This window comes from Acinonyx jubatus, chromosome E2 (genome assembly GCF_027475565.1).
Source record: "Acinonyx jubatus isolate Ajub_Pintada_27869175 chromosome E2, VMU_Ajub_asm_v1.0, whole genome shotgun sequence".
In the NCBI taxonomy this organism is placed as follows: Eukaryota; Metazoa; Chordata; class Mammalia; order Carnivora; family Felidae; genus Acinonyx; species Acinonyx jubatus.
Genome location: NC_069396.1, coordinates 14,545,507 through 14,565,774, shown reverse-complemented (window position 1 = coordinate 14,565,774; position 20,268 = coordinate 14,545,507). Strand labels below are relative to the sequence as shown.

The window sequence follows — 20,268 nt, the reverse complement described above, 5'->3', positions numbered from 1 at the left end:
TTCCTCTGAGAATAAAATATATGTGTATTAACTACTACAAAATTAATTTTTTTTTTTTAATTAGGACTCATGCACTTAATCTGTCTTTAAATATTGCAACTGTATTTCAGGACTGACAGTAAGGATAAATATTTGGATTATGGCAAGATGAGCTTCCTGTTGCCCAAGCTAACTAGCAAAAAAGAAGTAGACCAAGCAATAAAAAGTACTGCAGAGAAGGTATTGGTTCTCCGATTTGGGAGAGATGAGGATCCAGTCTGTCTGCAGCTAGATGATATTGTAAGTGAATTCTTTAAATAAATGGTTTTTATTAAAAATCTGTATGTTCTCACTTCAACATCTACAAAGTGCATGAAAGGCAGTGGCCGAGCCTGGAGATACTGCTTTTCATTTGCTGGCACTCTTTCACTAGGAGCTGGTCATGTGCCTGCCCTGAGCTAAGCCCCCAGACCCGTGATCCTGCTGAATCTGTCCTAGACGTCCCTCCCCACCAGTAGCCATCCAAGTTCAGTTTCACCAACAGAGCAGTAGAGGACCAGAAGCACTTATTTACTCTGTGCTCACAACAGTGGAATAATTACCATCACTGTTACTACTACCACACAGGGAGATGAATGCCAGGGACGTCAGGTGACTTCCCACAGGACAGACCAGTAACTTGCAGAGCTGGGGTTCGAACTTCTTTTTCTCTGCCTGCAAATAAGCTTTTCCAGTGTGGTGCCTCCAGTGTGTGCCTGATGGTAATCTGATTTCATAACATGTCTTCATACTCTGATGAGTAGGGAGGGGAGTATGGGACAAAATGTGGTTATTCTTGTCTCTGTTATAGAGAGAGACTGATCCCAGAACGAACACCTCTTCACACCATTTCTATTACTGCCACACACAGTGTGGATCCAGTATAAGAATCTTTATTTCTGTGATTAAAAATGAATGCTGATGTGTTAATCTGAGGGAGGAATGGGCCAGAGGATTATACCCTCAGCCATAGAGGGAAGGGAATATCAGAGGCCAAGAGTATAGACTGAAGCCAAGCTGCCCAAGTTCAAATCCCAGCTGTACTGCTTAAGTTGTGTGACCAGGGGCAGATTACCCAGTTTCCTCATCTAAGAAGTGGGGACTATAATAACCTCATATGAATGTTGTAAGGATCAAATGAGTTAATAAGCATAAAGCCCTTTGGACACTTAACGTGTAATAACCCGCCAGACAAGCCTTCACTGTTTTTATTATGATTATCATTTAAGGGGGGATTGGAAGGCAGGAGATTGGGGGGAATTTCAGTGTCTGCCGTGTATATTTCTGAGTTGTTTTTGTTTAAGCGAACATGGATTTCATAAATCTATAAGAAGTTTATAAAAGCTTTTTACAACCAAAAATCAATTTAAAAAAAAAGAGAGAAATGTATTCACACAGTTTACACGGTTTACCCATGGCCCTGTCTGAATGATAAGGTTACATTGTGTCTAATGTGGAACTCAGGGGAGATTTAGCTGCCTCTCTCATTGTAACCTACATGTCTCTATTTGCAGCTTTCTAAGACGTCTTCTGACCTGAGTAAAATGGCTGCTATATATCTGGTAGATGTGGACCAAACTCCCGTTTACACGCACTATTTTGACATCAGTTATATTCCATCTACTGTGTTCTTCTTCAATGGGCAGCACATGAAAGTGGATTATGGGTAAGTTAGATTGACCTGAAGTCATTGCAGCTGTGAGGGGTTCTTTCAACCAAGCAGTTCCAGTAACTCACCTGCCTATGAGGGTGGCTCTGTGAGCCCTGTGTTGGTGCTGTGTCCTCCGGTGACCCACTCCTTGGTCATGTGAAACTTTGGCACAAAAATGACAGCGTATCCAGTATGATTGGCAAATGTTAACCTCCTACGTAAGTAGGAAACAATTGAACAGTTTGTGCAGCACTAACTACCCTTTGGTGTAGAAAATACAGAACAGCTTTTTTAAAAGTTTCTTAGGAATTTCATTTAATACAAAATGTGTCATTGTTCTTAAACTTTTGGGACTGGTAGGCTGCATTTATGAAAGAAGCGTTCCTTCCGGCAAACTGAGATATGTTTCTCTCTGGCCAAGTGTCCTATCTTCTTCCACTCAGAGAATTCTGATGTCATTCTTCAATTCTGTCAAGAATAAGCACCATGAAATCTTTAACACCTTCCGTTGTATCCAGTCAGCATCCTAGCACTCAACATGTATTTTCAGTGTGTCCATAATTCTTAACACTTCTCACTGTGGTTCAGGTGTCTGCTTGTTTAGATCTGTGTATCTGTTTTGTCATTATCTACTTGAAAGTGCATTAACCATTACCTGTTTTATTTTAAAGCTGTTTATTCTCTTAGGATACAGGTGATAGAAGTTAATGTGATGCAATCTTTTTTTTTTTTTTTTTGAGAGCATGCTCAAGGTAGGGAGGGGGAGAGAGAGAATCTTAAGCAGGCTCCATGCCCATTGTGGAGCCCCTCACAGGGCTCACAACCATGAGATCATGACCTGGGACTTTTAACCGACTGAGCCACCCAGGCACCCCCCTGGTGCAGTCTTTTTAAAATGTGATTTATGACACTATTTGCCAACTTAAATATGTAAAAATTTCAACCTAGCAATTGCATTTCCAAGAATTTATCTAAAGGGAAATAATCATGAAAGTGGGCAAAATTGGCTGCCTAAATATTCATCCCACCATTATTTAAAAAGCAAAATACTTGGAAAGAAACTAGATGTTCACAGAAGGACACTAGATGTCAGTTTCATATGATGTTGTAAATACAAGTTTAATGACTTTGAAAGAAATAGGTTTTATGTTAGTTGGAACATTACAAAATAGTTTGCATGATATAATTACCATGATTTTGAAAAAAGAAACACACGTGTGTACACACACGCACACACACTTTGGAAGAATATGTACCAAAATGCGGCCTTTGACCTCACTGGTAATGTTTTTTTCTAAAAAATTTCTGTAATAAACATAACCGATGTTTGAAATAGGGAAAAAAAAAAACGATTTTGTACCCCCCCACTCAAAAGTATAAGTGAGGGGAACTCAGAGACGGTGACCAGTTAACGGGTTCTTCACGGCACGGCCAACAGCAGCGGCAACCAACTATGCCCATCCCAACGCCCAGGGAATTCTACTTGATAAGGAACTGAGAAGAAATTGAGGTAGATTTTGAAGGGAAGGCTCTTCACCTGGTAGGGCTCACGTGCCCTCCCAGTGGCCCACGGCTCTGCATTTAATCCTGTATCAAATGGGCCCTGTACTCACAAACGGAGAAATCAATGTTGGGCTTTATGTCTGAAGTCTCCCTCAGAAACAGAAAGTATCAGAACTGTGCTTCATTTTGTTTATCCTGAAGGTCTGCAGCGAGAAATCGCTAAAAGTTCTGAGCGTGGTTGTTTTTCTCCCGTGCTCTCTAGGTCTCCCGATCACACTAAGTTTGTGGGAAGTTTCAAAACCAAGCAAGACTTCATAGATTTGGTTGAAGTAATTTATCGAGGAGCAATGAGGGGAAAGCTTATTGTCCAAAGTCCTATTGATCCCAAGAATATTCCCAAATATGACCTTCTCTATCAAGACATTTAACGCATTCATGACTATCAAAGTTGAAGAAAAAAGCACATCTTGAAACAGTACCTGAACCCAGATGTGCTGTTTTCCTGGAGTCCTTCGGACATGTGTTCAGCATCCCAGCAGAGAAGAGTGCTGACTTGGGTAGAAAATACCCCACCCTCAAGTAGAAGACCACGCTGGCACTGCAATGGGCAGAGATGCTTAAATGTCTATTCCCTGCAAACCCCAGAGCAGTCAAGACCACCGGGGTCAATTTCCCCAGCGTGATTTTTTTTTTAATTTTTATTGTGCTTCTCTTTATTCCTTAAGATGATACAGAATCCTTCTAAACATTGGCTAGTATATTTATGTTGACTTTGATATACAAGTAAAATAGAAAATCATTTCCCGTAAGAGCAGAAGTACTTATTTTTTTTACCCTAAATGTACCCACACACACACCCTCCCCCTCACCCGTTTCTCCACTCATGTATTTATCTCATGCTCTCCTGTCTCCAGTCCCTGTTATCTCAGTTTCTCTTGGAATAAATGTTTCTCTACAGATAGTGAAAAAATGTTTTATTTTGGAAACTTTCTGGTTTAAACTTTTATTTATTTATTTTTATTTTTTGAGAGAGAGATTGCAAGCTGGGGAGTGGCAGAGACAGAGGGAGACACAATCTGAAGCAGGCTCCCGGCTCTGAGCTGTCAGCACAGAGCCCAATGCAGGGCTCGAACTCACAAACTGTGAGATCATGACCTGAGCCAAAGTCGGACGTTTAACTGACTTAGCCACCCAGGTGCCCCATCTGGCTTGAACTTTTAAAACAGTATCCCACTTTGCTCATTTGACTAGCTTTTATTAAATTGCCCAAGAAATGGGACGTTGAACCTTTACCATCCAGCACCCAATTTGAGCTAAACAAATTAGTAAGTAGCAGCAGATTTCTCCCAGAAGTCCAAGTTCTGCCGCTTTCTGAAGCAGAGGATTTTACTTGAAGGACTCAAGACTGGAAAGAGATGTCAGAATCGTTAGAAATAACATCTTTGTGGTATTTGCCCATTTTAATAACTTTATGAAGAATTCTTGCTCTGCCAGCAGCCCTGGCATAACCTGCCACCACTTGACAAGTCCCTGCTTCTCTCAAAACCTCGCTGGGCCTCTGGCTACTGACTTTGTAGAACAAAAGAATAGATGCAGACCCAGAGGGCAGTGGGCCAGACGTGGATTTGCTCGCCAGACGCTGATGTCCCAGCTCTGTGCAGACCAACACTGTCTCTGCAAGTTCATTCTCCCCTTACTGGGCGCTTCCTTTACAAGCCTTTTCTGCAAGAAGAGATGACCACCCGTCCTGGTTCTCATTGACGTGGCATAGAAGGAAGGCCACTGTGGGTTTTTGCATCCTTTGCTGACGACAGGAGAGAGCCACTCCAGGGATAAGACATGGAACCGTAGCAACCATCCCAGGACCATTAGGACCAGCCCTGGGGTGAAACGTGAATGTGTGGAGAAGAACAATAAACACCTGGGTCCTTGATGATGCTATTGAGCTGCTTAGTGAACTCTAAACCTGCCTCCCTCCAGAAAGAATAAAATGTCTTCATTGCCTGTCACTGTTAGTTGGATTTTCTGTCACAACTTCAGTCACACAGTGTTTGACATGTGGTAGGTGCTCAGATACCAACAAAAACTTAGAACTTGCATGCATAAAATTCTCATATCTTCTTTCTTCCTGAGGTCTTTAAGGAATGTTTCTCTGAAGTCCTGATTTTTTTTTAATTTTTTTTTAATGTTTTTTTTTTATTTTTGAGACAGAGACAGAGCATGAACGGGGAGGGTCAGAGAGAGAGGGAGACACAGAATCTGAAGCAGGCTCCAGGCTCTGAGCTGTCAGCACAGAGCCCGACACGGGGCTCGAACTCACAGACTGTGAGATCGTGACCTGAGCTCAAGTCGGACGCTTAACCAACTGAGCCACCCAGGCACCCCTTTTTTTTTATTGTTTTTGTTCCTATCTTAGTTACTTTCCATTCCACAAGTATTGATTGAGTTCATACCAAATGCCCTTCCCTGTGCTCCATGCTACAGAAATACAAGTGACTCCTGAATGGGAGAAGGCTTTGTAGTGGAGACAATGCCCAAACCTCAAAGGAGGGTAGGACGTACTTGTGTGGAAAGGGAGAGGCATTCAGGAGAGGGTGCCAGGAGGAAGAAGCCCAGATGCTGGAGACAGCAGAACATGTTCAGAGAGCCACGTGGAGTTCAGTGTCACTAAAATCCAAGGGGTAGACCAGGAGGGCAGGAGGTGCTGCTGGGGAGGAAGCTGGAAATGATAAGTGAATTGAGAAAATGCTGAAAGTTTTTTCTTACTGTTTTCCTTCAGGACAGTGGCCAGAAGCCACTTAGTGCAATCAGATAGTTCTTCAAGACAAGTGGAGTGTTTTTTCTTCAAGAAAATTTAGTGCTAAAGCTATACCAACCGAAAAAGAACTGTATTGAGAGATATTTTATGTGTGTGTATAATTCTTCAGTTTCTGGCTATTCTTTCACAGCTTTTAGAATATAGATGTAAGATCTTCATTGGTCTCTACTAGCTCTAACCTGTTGAAAAGTGTGGATGGATCTAGAGAGTACACCTGAGGACAACTTCACAGTGAAGGGCAGATCCTGGTGCGAGAATACTGACATCAGCATTTTATACCATGAGAAGGAGAGGCCATATTTTCATAGGACACAAAGGTACATTAATGAAAGGTCAGTGTACTGAAGCCTTAAACAGCAGGAAGGAATAGAAGAAGTTAGAAGAAGAGCCTTCTGTTTACAGGGGTTCTGAAACCTTTCTTCTGGGAGACCCTTAATAGCAAGACCCTGTCTTTGTGAAAGGGAAGACTCAGGTGGCTTGCATTTGGCTCCCAGTAAAGGATAGGTTTCTTCCAACTGGGAAAAGCATACCCTATTGAGGAAGAGACTTGTAACTCTTTTACCAAGTTCCAGAATGTTCATAGGGATGTTAGGGATCAGCTGTTTTAAGACCCTCTGGAAGGAAACCAGGGACTGATGGCAGGGAACTGAAGGCACTTGGCAAACATGTGGCCACACTATGATCTGGACTCAGCAAGTCCAGAAGTCCTGCCTGCCTTTACCCCATCTTACTTTGTTTTCTGAAGTGCTGGTGTGTTGGAGCACAAATAATAAAATACTGCCTGTGCCAAAACCCTTGTTTTCATCCCACGTTGAGCTAGCCTCTTCCTCATCAGCCCGCACTCTTTCCCCTGACACACTTCAAAGAAGAGGATACCGTGTAGAGAGCTGAAGTTCATATCCAGACAGACCTGGGTTCAAAGTGAATTCAGCCTCACTATCTAATAGGTGTATGGCCTTAAACAAATCACTTAACTTCTCCAAGTCTGTTTTCTTGTCTATGAAACCAGGGTAACAGTGACCTTTCTGAGGCCTGCTGTTTGGTAGGCACTCAGTCAATGAGTATGATCCCCAGGGTGGGAAAGTTTGTTTCGTCTTACGGATTTTGAGTTGGCTTGGGGTGTTTTCTGCCACACTCCTAGTAGACTCTATACCACTTAGCTGCTGCTGTACCATAAATGAGAGAATAAAAAAGGCCTGAGGCTAAAAACAGCACAGAAATGACTCAAAAGAAATCCCTTTATTGATTGACTCAGCACTGCTTCATACCCCATTTTATCCCCTCTCCTCCCATCTAGTTTCCTCTCTTCCAGAGTAAAGTCTTGCTGTCAGGCTAGGGCTCCCAGCCAGACAGCATTAGTTGCCAGCTGTGGTTTCCTGAATCCAGGCCAGGATGGAGGGCACTTTCACGTACACGCCATACTCAGCAACCCTACAGCTCTTATCAAAGCTCAGGATTCCAGCTGCATACCAGGTGTTGTCGTCCTCATCGTGAACGGCAAACGCACTGCCAGCGTCACCGTAGCAAGTATCTTCCTGAAACTCAGACAAGCCAGCACAGAAGGTGTGCTCATTCAGTATGGGCTGCACCCCTACAGGACTCTTCGATGACTTCTTCTCGGGCACTGTGCTGCCTTCGTAGTGCTTCACACAATTCTCTTGATCAGCCACAGGCAGCATGACGTACTTCAGTAGCTCAGTGAAATTAAAGTTGGTATTTCGCCCCCATCCAGACACATAGCCCACACGCCCCACTTCTGCATAATCTTTTGAAGGTAGACAGATGGGCATTACTCTCTCATCAATGGGCACCTTCTGTTTGAGTTTGATGAGCCCGATGTCTACGTTGGAGTAGTCAGGGTGGAGAACCACCTTCTCAATCTCCACAGACTGATTTTTCCCCACATAGAGTTTCAAAGTTGGGGCAATGTCTTTTGCTTTTGCATCATCTTTATGGCCCAGGAAGAGATTTTTAGCCGTGGTCAACAGCCACTGTTCACTGATCAGTGTGGCCCCCGAGGTGAGATTATGGTGGGAGACCATCTTAGCCTGCCAGGGAAAGCTGCCTTTGGCATCCACTGATCCACCCATGATCCGCTGCACCTGATCCACCGGGTTTTTGGGCTTTCCGCACACTGTCAAGGAAAGCAAGAAAGTCAGGAGCAGAAATGTGAGTCTCCCAGTGTAGGAAAGAGGGGCAAAGCATTGGCAATTGCTGCTGTCTAAACTGTTGTGTTAATTTCTGCACAGCTAGGAATATTTACACTCCTTGCCTTACCACCTGCTCCCCCCATTTCCATTGTTGACAGTTTAAAGTGGCTCTTTTTTATAAAGTTGTTTACATCAGTAGGGCACAGTTCTATTTCCTGCTTTTCTAACTCATGAAAAAAAACAAGTAGTGCTGAGATTTTCAAATCTCAATGCTGAGACTTTCCCTAAAAGTCATTGTGAGGGTGAGAAGCTATAAAAATTCATTCTCCCTAAATAAAGAGCCATCTGTTGCAGCGTTGGCTGGAACTCAGATTTTAGCTAGAAGGCAGCTTAGTGATTCTACACCACTAGTCATAGAAGAGGGCAGACAGAATCCTCCCGTCCCAGGAGGGAAAGGGAAGGAGCAGTAGCTTTTCCTAATAACAGGAACTAGAAGTCCTAACCCGTCTCCAACCTGCTGCCTCATACTTCCATGGATTTCTTTTTGTTCTGTCCTCCCATGACTAGTTCTTCCTGGAGCTGGCTGTACACTTGACCCTGGGCTGCCTAGGCGGCCTCTCTGTATACACAGGGCCTTCTGATTCTCTGGGAGCAATGTGGACAGTGGATTCAGTCAATACCCCAAAGACCCAAATGAAGGAGATCCTTAGTGCACTTTTTTGGAGAGCCATCACCCAAATGCTCACTTATCGGCCTGGCCATTTTGGGTTCTCCCAGGTCCCTCATCTTGGCCCTGTGATGCTCAGAGGAAGCCACTCAGGAAGGATGTGCCTGCCCACACACTAGACTCTCAACACCTACCTTTGGTCAGCTTCCCAGGGCCCCTGGCTTCCTACCTGCTTCACATTCAGGAAGTTTCTCTCCAATGGCCTTGTTTGTCCAGTGCTTCTCACTGTTTAATGTATACTCTCCTGAAGCAAAAGGATAGAAAAGAGTTAAAAGACACTGAATCTGGACCCAGCATGAGGAGAGGAGGTGTTTAAAGAGAATCAGAGAAAGAGAGGGGAAGGGAGGGAGGGAGGAAGGGAAGAGCAGTGTACTAGAAGCCAAGGGGGGGGGGGAGGGGCAGTGAAGCCCAGCAGGACAGATTTGTTGTCATGGAGACACAGTACAGAGTAGGAACCAGGGTTCAAATTCTGCCTGTTCACCTTACAGGCTACCTGAACTTGAGCAAGTTATTTAGCCTGTCTGTACCTCAGTGTCCTCATCAGCAAAATGAGAGTAACAGTATCTCTTCAGAGGGTTTTGTAAGAACTAAGTGAGCAGATATACATCAAGAACTTAGAACAGTGCTGGGAACACAGTACTCACTAGTAAGGACCACCCCTTGTCATCACTGGCACCACCCTTGTTTTTTTTTGTTTTGTTTTTTTTTTTTTTTTTTTACCACATCTCCTTTTGGAGATGTAGATCTCACTCTGAGATGAGTAGGCTACATGTTATCACCTCCCCTTAACAAAGGAGAAAACTTAGAGCTAAAGTTAATTTGCCCAAAAGGCCACAGCTACTGGTGACAAAATCGCTATTAGAATCTACCTCTTCTGGTTCCAAGGAGAACATGTAAGTTTTCTGGCCCATCACCCTTGGCCCCACTCATCATGGAAAGGCCGGGATGGAGGAGGATGCAGGGACATGGTCCAGGTCTTACCGTCTCCTTCAGTGCGCAGTTTATAGAGGGGATTACACTGGTAGCGAACAAAGTGCTCCGCATAGCCATTCTCAATCTCTGGGGGCTTTGGAAGGCTGACCTCTGCAAAGGAAATGCAATAGGAAGAGGGGTTCATGTTCAGAAACTCATCCCAGAGACCCATGAAAAGAGTTGAGAAGAAGCTGTTCTGCGTATCAACTGCCCTCCACCTCAAATGGAAGCCAAAGGGAAGGCCATCTCCCCTTTTTTCTGGATGGCTCTCCAGTGTTCTTCATGGGACTGAAATACCAGAGGTTAAGATGAGAAGGAGGAAGTGGCTCTTCCCAAAGAGAGGGTGCAGATGTGATAGGGTCAATGAGACCCAGCAGTGCTGGGACATCCAGCTCCCACCCAAACCCAAAGACCTACCTGTGTTATCCGTGGCCTCATTGCCAGTGTCCACTGCGAAAAGCTTCCCCCAGAACAGGAGGGCAACAACAGCTCCCAGGGCTCTGCAGAGACAGGACAAGAAGGGGTGCACAACTGGTCTCCTTGCTACACACACACACACACACACACACACACACACACACACACACACACCCCTCCCATTAGCCAGCAGAGAAGAAGCTACATGGAAGTGTTAGAACCAAGAAGTTGCCTCCTGCCAGCACCCATATACACAGTCCACTTGGGTTCCAGTGTGGTCCGTGCTGCTGGGAATTCTACATGAGCCTCAGAGAGGAACCACCAAGATAGGAAGGTACATAGGCATGTGGGCCTCAATTTCTGGCAGCATTTAGGAAACATTAAGTTGCTAATAATAAATGAGCTCTCCTGAAAAAAAAAAAAAAAAAAAAAAGCCTCAGACACCAAAGGCGCTGGGCTACAGGATAATAGCTAATAAAGTGTGGGTAACTTGAAGACGGAAAAGTAGGGATTTCTTATGCTATTCCCTAGACTTTTTAATTTATTCCATAAGTAGATGTTTTAAATATACAGAATTTATGGTTTTCCTATTTATGATGATATGCCTTTAGGAAACCCCAAAACACCAAAAGGTCACCAGGAAGATAACGGGCTTCCTGAAAGCATGACCATAGACATGGGCATTGACGCATAGGCGACACTACCAGGTAATCGTTTCGCTGACAGAAGCCAACCGTACAGAGATTGCTTAGTTAAGTATGTAGTCTTGTTATTTCAACCTTTAAAAAAGGTTTGTTTTTTGGGGTTTTTTGCTTTGATAAAATCTCAGTGCCTTAATTGGGTCACTCAAATTTGTTACTATTGGTCTTACACATTTTTTAAAACAAACAAACAAAACATCTGCTAATAAACATATCTTAAGTACCAGAAAGCCTACTATGGGAGCCTCTGGCATCCCCTGTAAAGATGAAAATTTTGTAACCTCGAGGAAAAAGATATTGTTTAGAGTAAGTCACATTCTCATGGACACAGAAAAGCAGAAGATTTAGCACGCTAAACTAAACCCCTTAATTTGCTATAGTTTAGCCCAGTGGCCCTATTTCTTTGTTCTTGATTTCCATCTCTCCTTTGGTTCCCCCCATACCTGAGCTGTCCCGTGGGTACAAGATGTGCACAGAGAAAGATGACATGAGCAAGGCAAGGAGGGAAGTGGCAGAACCATGGACTCACCTCATCTTTGGTTTGTCCTGCTGGTTGGAAGAGCAGTGCTGTGGGGGCTACCTGCTGATGCTTTTATGCCTCCGGTATCTCACTCCACCCCCTTCTGGGTTTCGTAATTGCTGTGTCTACACAACTTTGACCTTGTTAAGGTCACTGCATTTTCCAGTAACAGAGCCACAAACAATATCCCTATTAAGAGCTGAGCTCTTGCTTCACGCTTGAGTTGCCCCTGGTGTTTCTTTACAAACCCCAAAGAAGCCTGGCCACGCCATGACCCCCTGTAGCTGCCCAAGTGTTTCCCGAAATCAGCCACTGTGCAGGAGTGGGGGAGGAAACGTCAATCTGTGTCTCTTTGTTTTGGAGAGTTTTCAGCACTGAGGAAAAAAAAAAAAAAAACCCTTCTTTGCATTATTTCAAACGCCTTATAGATGTTCCTGCAACCTGGCTGAGACAGGGCTCTAAAGAAAGCATTTCCTTTTCACAATCATCTTCCTCACCCTGTGTTGACATCTCCCTATTGCTTAAAACTTCTCCAACCTGAAATCAGTAAAATGTATTTATTGTCTTCTCTGATAGCTCTTTGCAAGAAATCACACAAAATGGTTAAAGCTGTACTGTAGGCTGCTGCAAACCATGCTCAATGGCAGTAGTTCTCATGGTATTGTAATCCAGTAATTAATACAGACAGCAGGTGAGGAAAATCAGTACGCTTCAGTCAAATGTCTGCACTCTATATTCCAAGTCCTACTCAATTGAACTCAATAAAATACTGCTTTGTTCATTAAAAAAAAAAAAAAAAAAAGATCAGTGGTTCTTAAGTTATAATGTACAAAAGAATCACTTTGAGATATTGGTGGTGGCACTGATGTAACAGCAAGATCACTGGAAACAGCATAGATGTCCATCAGTAGGGAATGGGTGCAAACAAGCAAAAAGCAGAATTAGACCTATAAATACTGAGAACAAAGTGATGGCTGCCAGAGGGAAGGGATTGAGAGGATGGACAAAATGGGTGAAGGGGAGAGGGAGATACAGCTTCCAGTTCTGGAAAGAATAGGTCATGGGAATAAAAGATACAGGGAATACAATTAATCATATTGCAATAGTGTTGGAAGGTGACCGATGGTAGTAGCTACACTCGTGGTGAGCACAGCATAACATATAGAGATGTTGAATCACTATGTTGTCCACCTGAAACTAATGTAACATTGTGTGTCAACTGTACTCAAAATACTTTTAATAGGGGGATGGCTAAATAATGTGGTATATTCATATAATGGAATACAGATCTTCCACGCCTTGTGATAGGGCTGCATCCTGATAAACCATCTTAAGTTGAAAATATTGTAAGTCACAAATTCATTTAATACACCTGACCTACCAAGCATCAAAATTTAGCCTGGCCTACCTTAAATGTGCCCAGAACAATCCCATTGCCCTAAGTTGGGCAAAATCATCTCACTCAAAGTCTCCTTTATAATAAAACGTTGAATATCTCATGTAATTTATTGAATACTGTAGTGAAAATGAAAAACAAAGTGGTTATGTGGGTAAAGAATGGTCGTTAAGTGTATTGATTGTTTACCCTCATGATCGTGTAGCTGACTGGAAACTGCCGAGCATCACAAGAGACTATCATCCTGCATATGACTAGCACGGGCAAAGATCAAAATTCAAAGTACAGTTTCTACTGAATGCATGCTGCTTTCACACCATCATAAAGTCAAAAAATCAGAAGTCGGGGGTGAGGAGCTAGGTGATCCAGGTGATGGGATTAAGAGATATGAACTTCCACTTATAAAATAAATTAAGTCATAAGGATGTTATGTACAGCATAGGGAATATACTCAATAATATTGGAATAACTTTGTGTGGTGACAGATGGTAACTACACTTACCATGATGAGCATTTCATGCTATATACAAATGTTGAATCATTATGTATCTAAAACTAATAGAATAGTGTACATCAACTATACTTTTTTTAAAAAGGAGGAAAGAAAAAACCCGTTAAGTTGAACCATCTTCAGTCAGGAACAATCTGTATTACACAGCTGTGAGAGTGAACAGACAATGAATAAACATGGAAAATCATAAGTTTGAAAGAAAGTGGCAAGTTTCAGGAGATTACGTTAAGAATGATACCACTTTGGGGCACCTGAGTGGCTCAGTCCGTTAAGCATCCACTTCAGCTCAGGTCATGATCTCACAGTCTGTGGGTTCGAGCCCCACATTGGGCTATGTGCTAACAGCCCAGAGCCTGGAGCCTGCCTCAGATTCTGTGTCTCCATCTCTCTCTGCCCCTCCTCTGCTCACGCTCTCTCAAAAATAAATAAACATTTAAAAAAAAATTTTAAAGAAAAAGAATGATAACACTTTTAGAGAGCTCAAAAACAAACATACTTGGAAAAAGATTCTTTGATCCAAATCACAAGCAACAACAAAAAATAGATAAATTTAAAACTTTTGTGCATCAAAAGACAATATCAAGAAAGGGGAAAGACAATCTATGAGTGGGAGGAAATATTTATAAATCATATCTTTGACAAGGATTTAATATCCAGATATTCTACAAAAACAACAAAAACACAATCCAATGAAAACATAGGCAAATGCCATTGACGGATGAATGGATAAAGAAGATGTGATGTGTGTGTGTGTGTGTGTGTGTGTGTGTATTACTCGGCAATCAAAAAGAATGAAATCTTGCCATTTGCAGCTACATGGATGGAACTAGAGGGTATTATGCTAAGTGAAATTAGTCAGAGAAAGACAAATATCATATGGGTTCATTCATATGAGGTGTTTAAGATACAAAACAGATGAACATAAGAGAAGGGAATCAAAAATAATATAGAGGGCGCCTGGGTGGCTCGGTTGAGCTTCTGACTTTGGCTCAGGTCATGATTTCACGCTCTGTGAGTTCGAGCCCTGCATCGGGCTCTGTCCTGACAGCTCAGAGCCTGGAGCCTGCTTCAGATTCTGTGTCTCCCTCTCTCTCTGACCCTCCCCCGTTCATGCTCTGTCTCTCTCTGTCTCAAAAATAAATGAACATTAAAAAAAGTTTTTAAATATTAATATAGAAACAGGGAGGGAGACAAAACATAAGAGACTCTTAAGCATAGAGAACAAACAGAGGGTTGCTGGAGGGGTTGTGGGAGGAGGGATAGGCTAAATGGGTAACGGGCATTAAGGAAGACATTTGTTGGGATGAGCACTGAGTGTTACACATAGGTGATCAATCACTGGAATCTACTCCTGAAATCATTGTTGCATTATATGCTAACTTGGATGTAAATTTTTAAATAAATAAATAAATAAATAAATAAATAAATAAATAAATATTACTTTTTAAAATGGGCAAATGATTTGAACCAACATTTTTTCAAAAGACAATACACAAATGACCAATAAGCACATAAGCACATGATAAGATGCTCGCCATCACTGGAAATATCATTACAGAAGTGAAAGTCAAAACCACAGGATGCCAAGGCACCTGGCTGGCTCAGTCGGAAGAGCATGCCACTCTCAATCTCAGAGTCATGAGTTCAAATCCCACATGAGGTGTAGAGATTATTTTAAAACTTTGATATAAACACACACACACACACACACACACACACACACACACACACACACACAGCATGGCACTCATACCTACTAGGATGGCTACAATCAAATATATGTTGGGCCCCTGAGTGGCTCAGTCAGTTGAGCATCCAACTCTTGATGTTGGCTCAGGTCATGATCTCAAGTTCATGGGATCAAGCCCCGTGTCAGACCTTGGGCTGACAGCATGGACTCTGCTTGGGATTCTCTTCTCTTTCCCTGTCTCTCTGCCACTTCCCTGTTTGCACATGTGTGTGCTCTCTCTCACTCTCAAAATAACAAAATAAAGTAAATATATTAAAATATACATATTTTCAAAATATATGTTTGAAATTATATAATACATATATCTGTGTATATATATGTGTGCATATACATATATATGCACACATATATACATACATAATAAATGTTGGCAAGGGTGTGAATAAGTCGGAACTGCCATATACTGCTGTAGGGAATATAAAATGGTGTAGTCTCTGTAGATAACACTATGATGGTTCCTCAAAAAGCTAAACATAGAATTGTTATATGACCCAGCAGTTCTACTTCTAGGTATATAGCCAACATAATTGAAAATAGGGTCTCTAAAAGATTCTTGTACATCAATGTTCCTGACAGCATTATTCACAATAACCAAAAGGTAGAAACAATCCAAGTGTCCTTCAACAAATGAATGGATAAACAAAACGTGGCATATATGTACAATAGACTACTGTTCATCTATAAAAAGTTCTGGCACATGCTACAAATATTATGCTAAGTGAAAGAAACCAGACACAAAAAGACAAATATCGTATGATTCTACTTCTATGAAATATCTAGAAAAGGCAAATTCATAGACACAAAGTAGAGGTTACCAGAGCCTAGGGGAGGGGACAGAGGAGTATTATTGCTTAATGGGTACAGAGTTTCTGTTTGGAGTGATGAAAATTTTTGGAAATGGTAGTGATGATTACACAACATTGCAAATGTAATTAATGCCATTGAATTGTACACTTTAGAACTGTTACCAGAAAATTTGTTATATATACTTTATCACAAAAAATTCATAAAAAATAATAAACTTCTTTCTCTTGAGGCCAAAAAAATTTTTTAAAAACAAGCAGAACTAAACAATATGTCTTATAGGCCTAGATGCCAAGAAGACAAAAACTGTATTTTTAAATATTTTAAAAGAATGGAAAACACAAAATGTAAAATGTTACTTCTCATAGGGAGGCAGGAGGAAGGCATAAGAGAAAATCACATATGTAAATATAAATAAATTATTGTTAACAACCCAGCTTTGGGCTCTCTCCCTCTGCCTGTCTCACCCACTCACACTCTTTCTCTAAGAAATAGAATAGAACAAGAATGAATAAATAAATAATTTTTCAAAACATATGTTGGTATCAAATAACATGTAAAAAGTGAAGAAGGGTGGGGGAGAATCACCAGACAGACATTAAGAGGCAAAGCCCAGGCCCCTCCTTGCAGAGAATTGATCCAGTCTGAGCAGAGTCTGAGAATCTGCATTATAAACGGCCACAACTTCTCCCACTGTGTATACATGCTGCAACATGACTGCACTGCTCTGTGATCCTGTGAAGCGGAGGTGGAAGTTTTCTCTTTGGGCTGCAAATGCCCCTCCTAGAATATCTAAAATGAGACATTTCTCACCACCACTGTAATTCGAATAAATGCTTACCCACTAGATGCATGAAAATTTGCATTTGTGGGAATGCAAGCTGGTGCGACCACTCTGGAAAACAGTATGGAGGTTCCTCAAAAATTAAAAATAGAACTACCCTACAACCCAGAAATTGTACTACTAGGCATTTATCCACGGGATACAGGTGTGCTGTTTCAAAGGGACACATGCACCCCCATGTTTATAGCAGCACTATCCACAATAGCCAAAGTATGGAAAGAGCCCAAATGTCCATCAATGGATGAATGGATAAAGAAGATGTGGTATATATATACAATGCAGTATTACTCAGCAACCAGAAAGAATGAAATCTTGCCATTTGCAACTATGTGGATGGAACTGGAGGGTATTATGCTAAGTGAAATTAGAGAAAGACAAAAATCATATGACTTTACTCATCTGAGGACTTTAAGAGATGAAACAGATGAACATAAGGGAAGGGAAACAAAAATAATATAAAAACAGGGAGAGGGACAAAACAGAAGAGACTCATAAATATGGAGAACAAACTGAGGGTTACTGGAGGGGTTGTGGGAGGGGGGATGGGCTAAATGGGTGAGGGGCACTAAGGAATCTACTCCTGAAATCAGTGTTGCACTATATGCTAACTAATTTGGATGTAAATGCAAAAAAATAAAAAAACAAGTTAATAAAAAAAATTAAAATGAAGACTACTTGTGACTTTGAAAATAAAGCTTTTTTTCTCAAAAAAAAAAAATTGCATTTGCCTGTAAACAAAACCTGAGCTCTATTATAACGGACAAGGGAGAGTTCATAGGCTCTCTGCCTTTGGCATCCTTTATTAACTTGACAATTAAGAGTATCCAGCCCAGGGCGCCTGGGTGGCTCAGTCAGTTAAGCATCCAAATTCAGCTCAAGTCATGATCTCACAGTTCTTGAGTTCAAGGCCTGCATCGAGCTCTGTGCTGACAGCTCAGAGCATGGAGCTTGCTTCAGATTCTGTGTCTGCCTCTCTCTCTCTGTCCCTCCCCCACTCATGCTCTGTCTCTCTCTCTCAGAAATAAATAAACGTTAAGAAAAAAAAATTTTTAAAGAAGAAAGAAAAAAATAGTATCCAGCCCAAAGGCCTTCTGACTTGGAATTAGGATGGGACAAGATGAGGAGGTGACAGCTGAGAGTAGCCAGCCACAGGATGTAGGAAACACATTTTGTGGTGAGAACAGAAAGCAGAAAAGCTTAAAAAATTCATAAAGCAGAACAGCAGTTGGCAGAGAAACTTGAAGGGTAGAGTTTTGGTTTTGGAAGGAAAAAATTGTTTTTTAAAAGTTCTACCGTTATTGAAGTCTTGAAATTTTGCAAGCTACAGAAAAATAAAAATAAGAAAAAAGTCTTCCCATTATTTTGCCACCCCAAGACAACCAATAACCACTATTAACACTTTAGTGTCATTTTCTTCCAGGCTTTTCTCTGTACATTCTTTCACATCGTGTTGATAATTCCTTATATCTATATCTATATCTATATCTATATCTATATCTATATCTATATCTATAATTTTTGTGGTCTGCCTTTTTTACCCAATATTACAGGCATTTTCTATGTTGTAGCAAACTCTTTAAAACACTTTCAATGCCACATCATAGTCCTAACTTAAAGACGTGTCATGTATACTTTAAATATTCCTTCATTGTTGGGACTTTATGATTCTAAATTGTCTGTTATAAATACCTTACATAAATTCAGGGAAGTAAGGTAGGAGGCCAGGCTAATTTTATTCCATATGGGTATACAATTGATCTAGCGTCATTTACTAAATACATCAAATCTTAGACAAACATCAAATCTTAAAACATTAGGTCAAGATAATAAAATATTTCTAGCACCCAGAAGACTATTTTGAGTTCCTTGCAATGAACACCCAACCCTCAAAAAGTAACCAGTATTCTGACTTCTGTCATGATAGTTTTGCCTGATCTTGAACTTCATATAAATAGAATCAAATAGTAGTCACTTGTTTCTGGCTTCTTTTGCCCATCATATGTCTGTAAGAATCATCCATATTGTCACATTAGTTTGCTTCTTTTTTATTCCTGAGAAGTATTCCATTGTATGGATAAACCACAGTTGGTTTATCCATTCCCTGTTTATGGGTGTTTGAATTTATTCCAGTTTGGGCTATTATAAATAAAGCTACTATGAACTTGCTTGCACATGTCTTTTGGTGAATACATGTGCTCATTTTTCTTGAATAAATATCTTGCTGTGTCATAGGGTAGGCAGTGTTTAGATTTTTTTTTTAAGTTTGTTTGTTTGTTTATAACATGAGCAGGGAAGGGGCAGAGAGAGAGGGGGAGAGAGAGAATCCCAAGTAGGCTCCAACCTGTCAGCACAAAGCCCAACACAGGGCTCAATCTCACAAACCCTTAGGTCATGACGTGAGCTAAAATCAAAAACTGGACGCTTAACCCACTGAGCTACCCAGGTGCCCCAGTGGTGTTTAGCTTTAGTAGATGCTGCCAAACAATTCTCCACTATACACTCCCACCTGTAATATTCCAGTTGCTTAGATTCCAGTTGCTCCATATCGTTGCCAATACACTTCAATTTTAGCCATTCTGATACATACACAGCAAATTATAATGATGGCTTTCATTTGCATCTCACAGATATTGAATGATATATATTGCTGCTTTTTTTTTTTTTTTAGAGAGAGAGAGAGAGAGTGCAAGAGAGGGAGAGAGGCAGAAGCAGGGAGAAAGAGAATCTTAAGCAGGCTCCACACTTGGGGCAGAGCCCAACATAGGGCTCAATCCCATGACCCTGGGATCACGACCTGAACCAAAACCAAAAGTTGGATGCTCAACAGACTGAGCCAACCAGGCAACCCTATAGAGCACTTTTTATATTATTATTGGTCCATTTAGATATCTTCTTTATGAAATGTCTTTTACTTATTGATTTGAAAATGTCCTGCTGGGATTTTGATTGGGATTGCATCAGATTTCTAGATCAATTTGGGGAGAATTGACGTCTTGACAATATTGAGTCTTCCAATCCCTAAACATGGCATATCCCCTCATTTATTTAACTTGTCTTTAATTTCAGTGCCTTGTACATTTTAGGATACATCTAGTGCACCCCTTTTATTAGATTTACTCCTAAGCATGCAATTTTTATGGCTACTATAAATGATATTTTCATTTAATTTGCTAATTGTTTATAGTGAAGGTAGGAAAGTTATGCGTGATTTTAGTATATTGATGTTATATCCAGCAAACTTGTAAATTCACTAATTAAATCTAATAGTTTCCTTAATCTAATTTTTTTAGGTATACAATCATGTCATCTGCAAATAATGACTTTTTTTACCTCTTCTTTTCTAATCTTTGTATCTTTTATTTATTTTTCTCACCTTATTGCACTAACTAGGGTTTTTGCTACCATGTTAGACATAAGTGGGAAATGAGCATCCTTGTCTATTCCCAAACTCAGGGAGACAAAAAGCATTCAGAATTTCACTCCTAA

General features: G+C 41.1%; 2 protein-coding genes across 9 annotated transcripts in view; one reads left to right on the top strand and one right to left on the bottom strand.

The window, feature by feature from the left end:
• TXNL4B (thioredoxin like 4B) overlaps positions 1–20,268 on the top strand; it is a 45,718-nt gene that overhangs the window by 3,188 nt on the left and 22,262 nt on the right. For 7 of the 8 annotated variants that reach the window (XM_053211201.1, XM_027076116.2, XM_053211198.1 and 4 more), the window contains 2 exons: positions 111–279; positions 1,533–1,684. In XM_053211201.1, coding sequence (XP_053067176.1) covers positions 148–279; positions 1,533–1,684 — 284 coding nt within the window. In that variant the 5' untranslated portion in view covers positions 111–147. Of the gene's footprint in view, positions 1–110; positions 280–1,532; positions 1,685–3,434; positions 5,182–20,268 lie in introns of those variants that run through there. The other variant, XM_015088148.3, reaches the window with a different exon arrangement.
• LOC106989536 (haptoglobin) lies at positions 7,211–11,561 on the bottom strand. The gene is made up of 5 exons (XM_015088063.3): positions 11,487–11,561; positions 10,257–10,339; positions 9,849–9,950; positions 9,037–9,111; positions 7,211–8,124 (listed from the first exon to the last, which is right to left on the bottom strand). The coding sequence occupies exons 1-5, from the start codon at positions 11,489–11,491 to the stop codon at positions 7,346–7,348; spliced, it is 1,044 nt and encodes a 347-aa protein (XP_014943549.1). The 5' UTR covers positions 11,492–11,561; the 3' UTR covers positions 7,211–7,345.

Coding starts and splice junctions, on each gene's coding strand:
- LOC106989536 (XM_015088063.3), bottom strand. Junction 9,112..9,848: donor ACTGCGCACTGAAGGAGACG/GTAAGACCTGGA, acceptor CTTTTGCTTCAG/GAGAGTATACATTAAACAGT. Junction 8,125..9,036: donor ACTTCCTGAATGTGAAGCAG/GTAGGAAGCCAG, acceptor TTTCCTTGACAG/TGTGCGGAAAGCCCAAAAAC.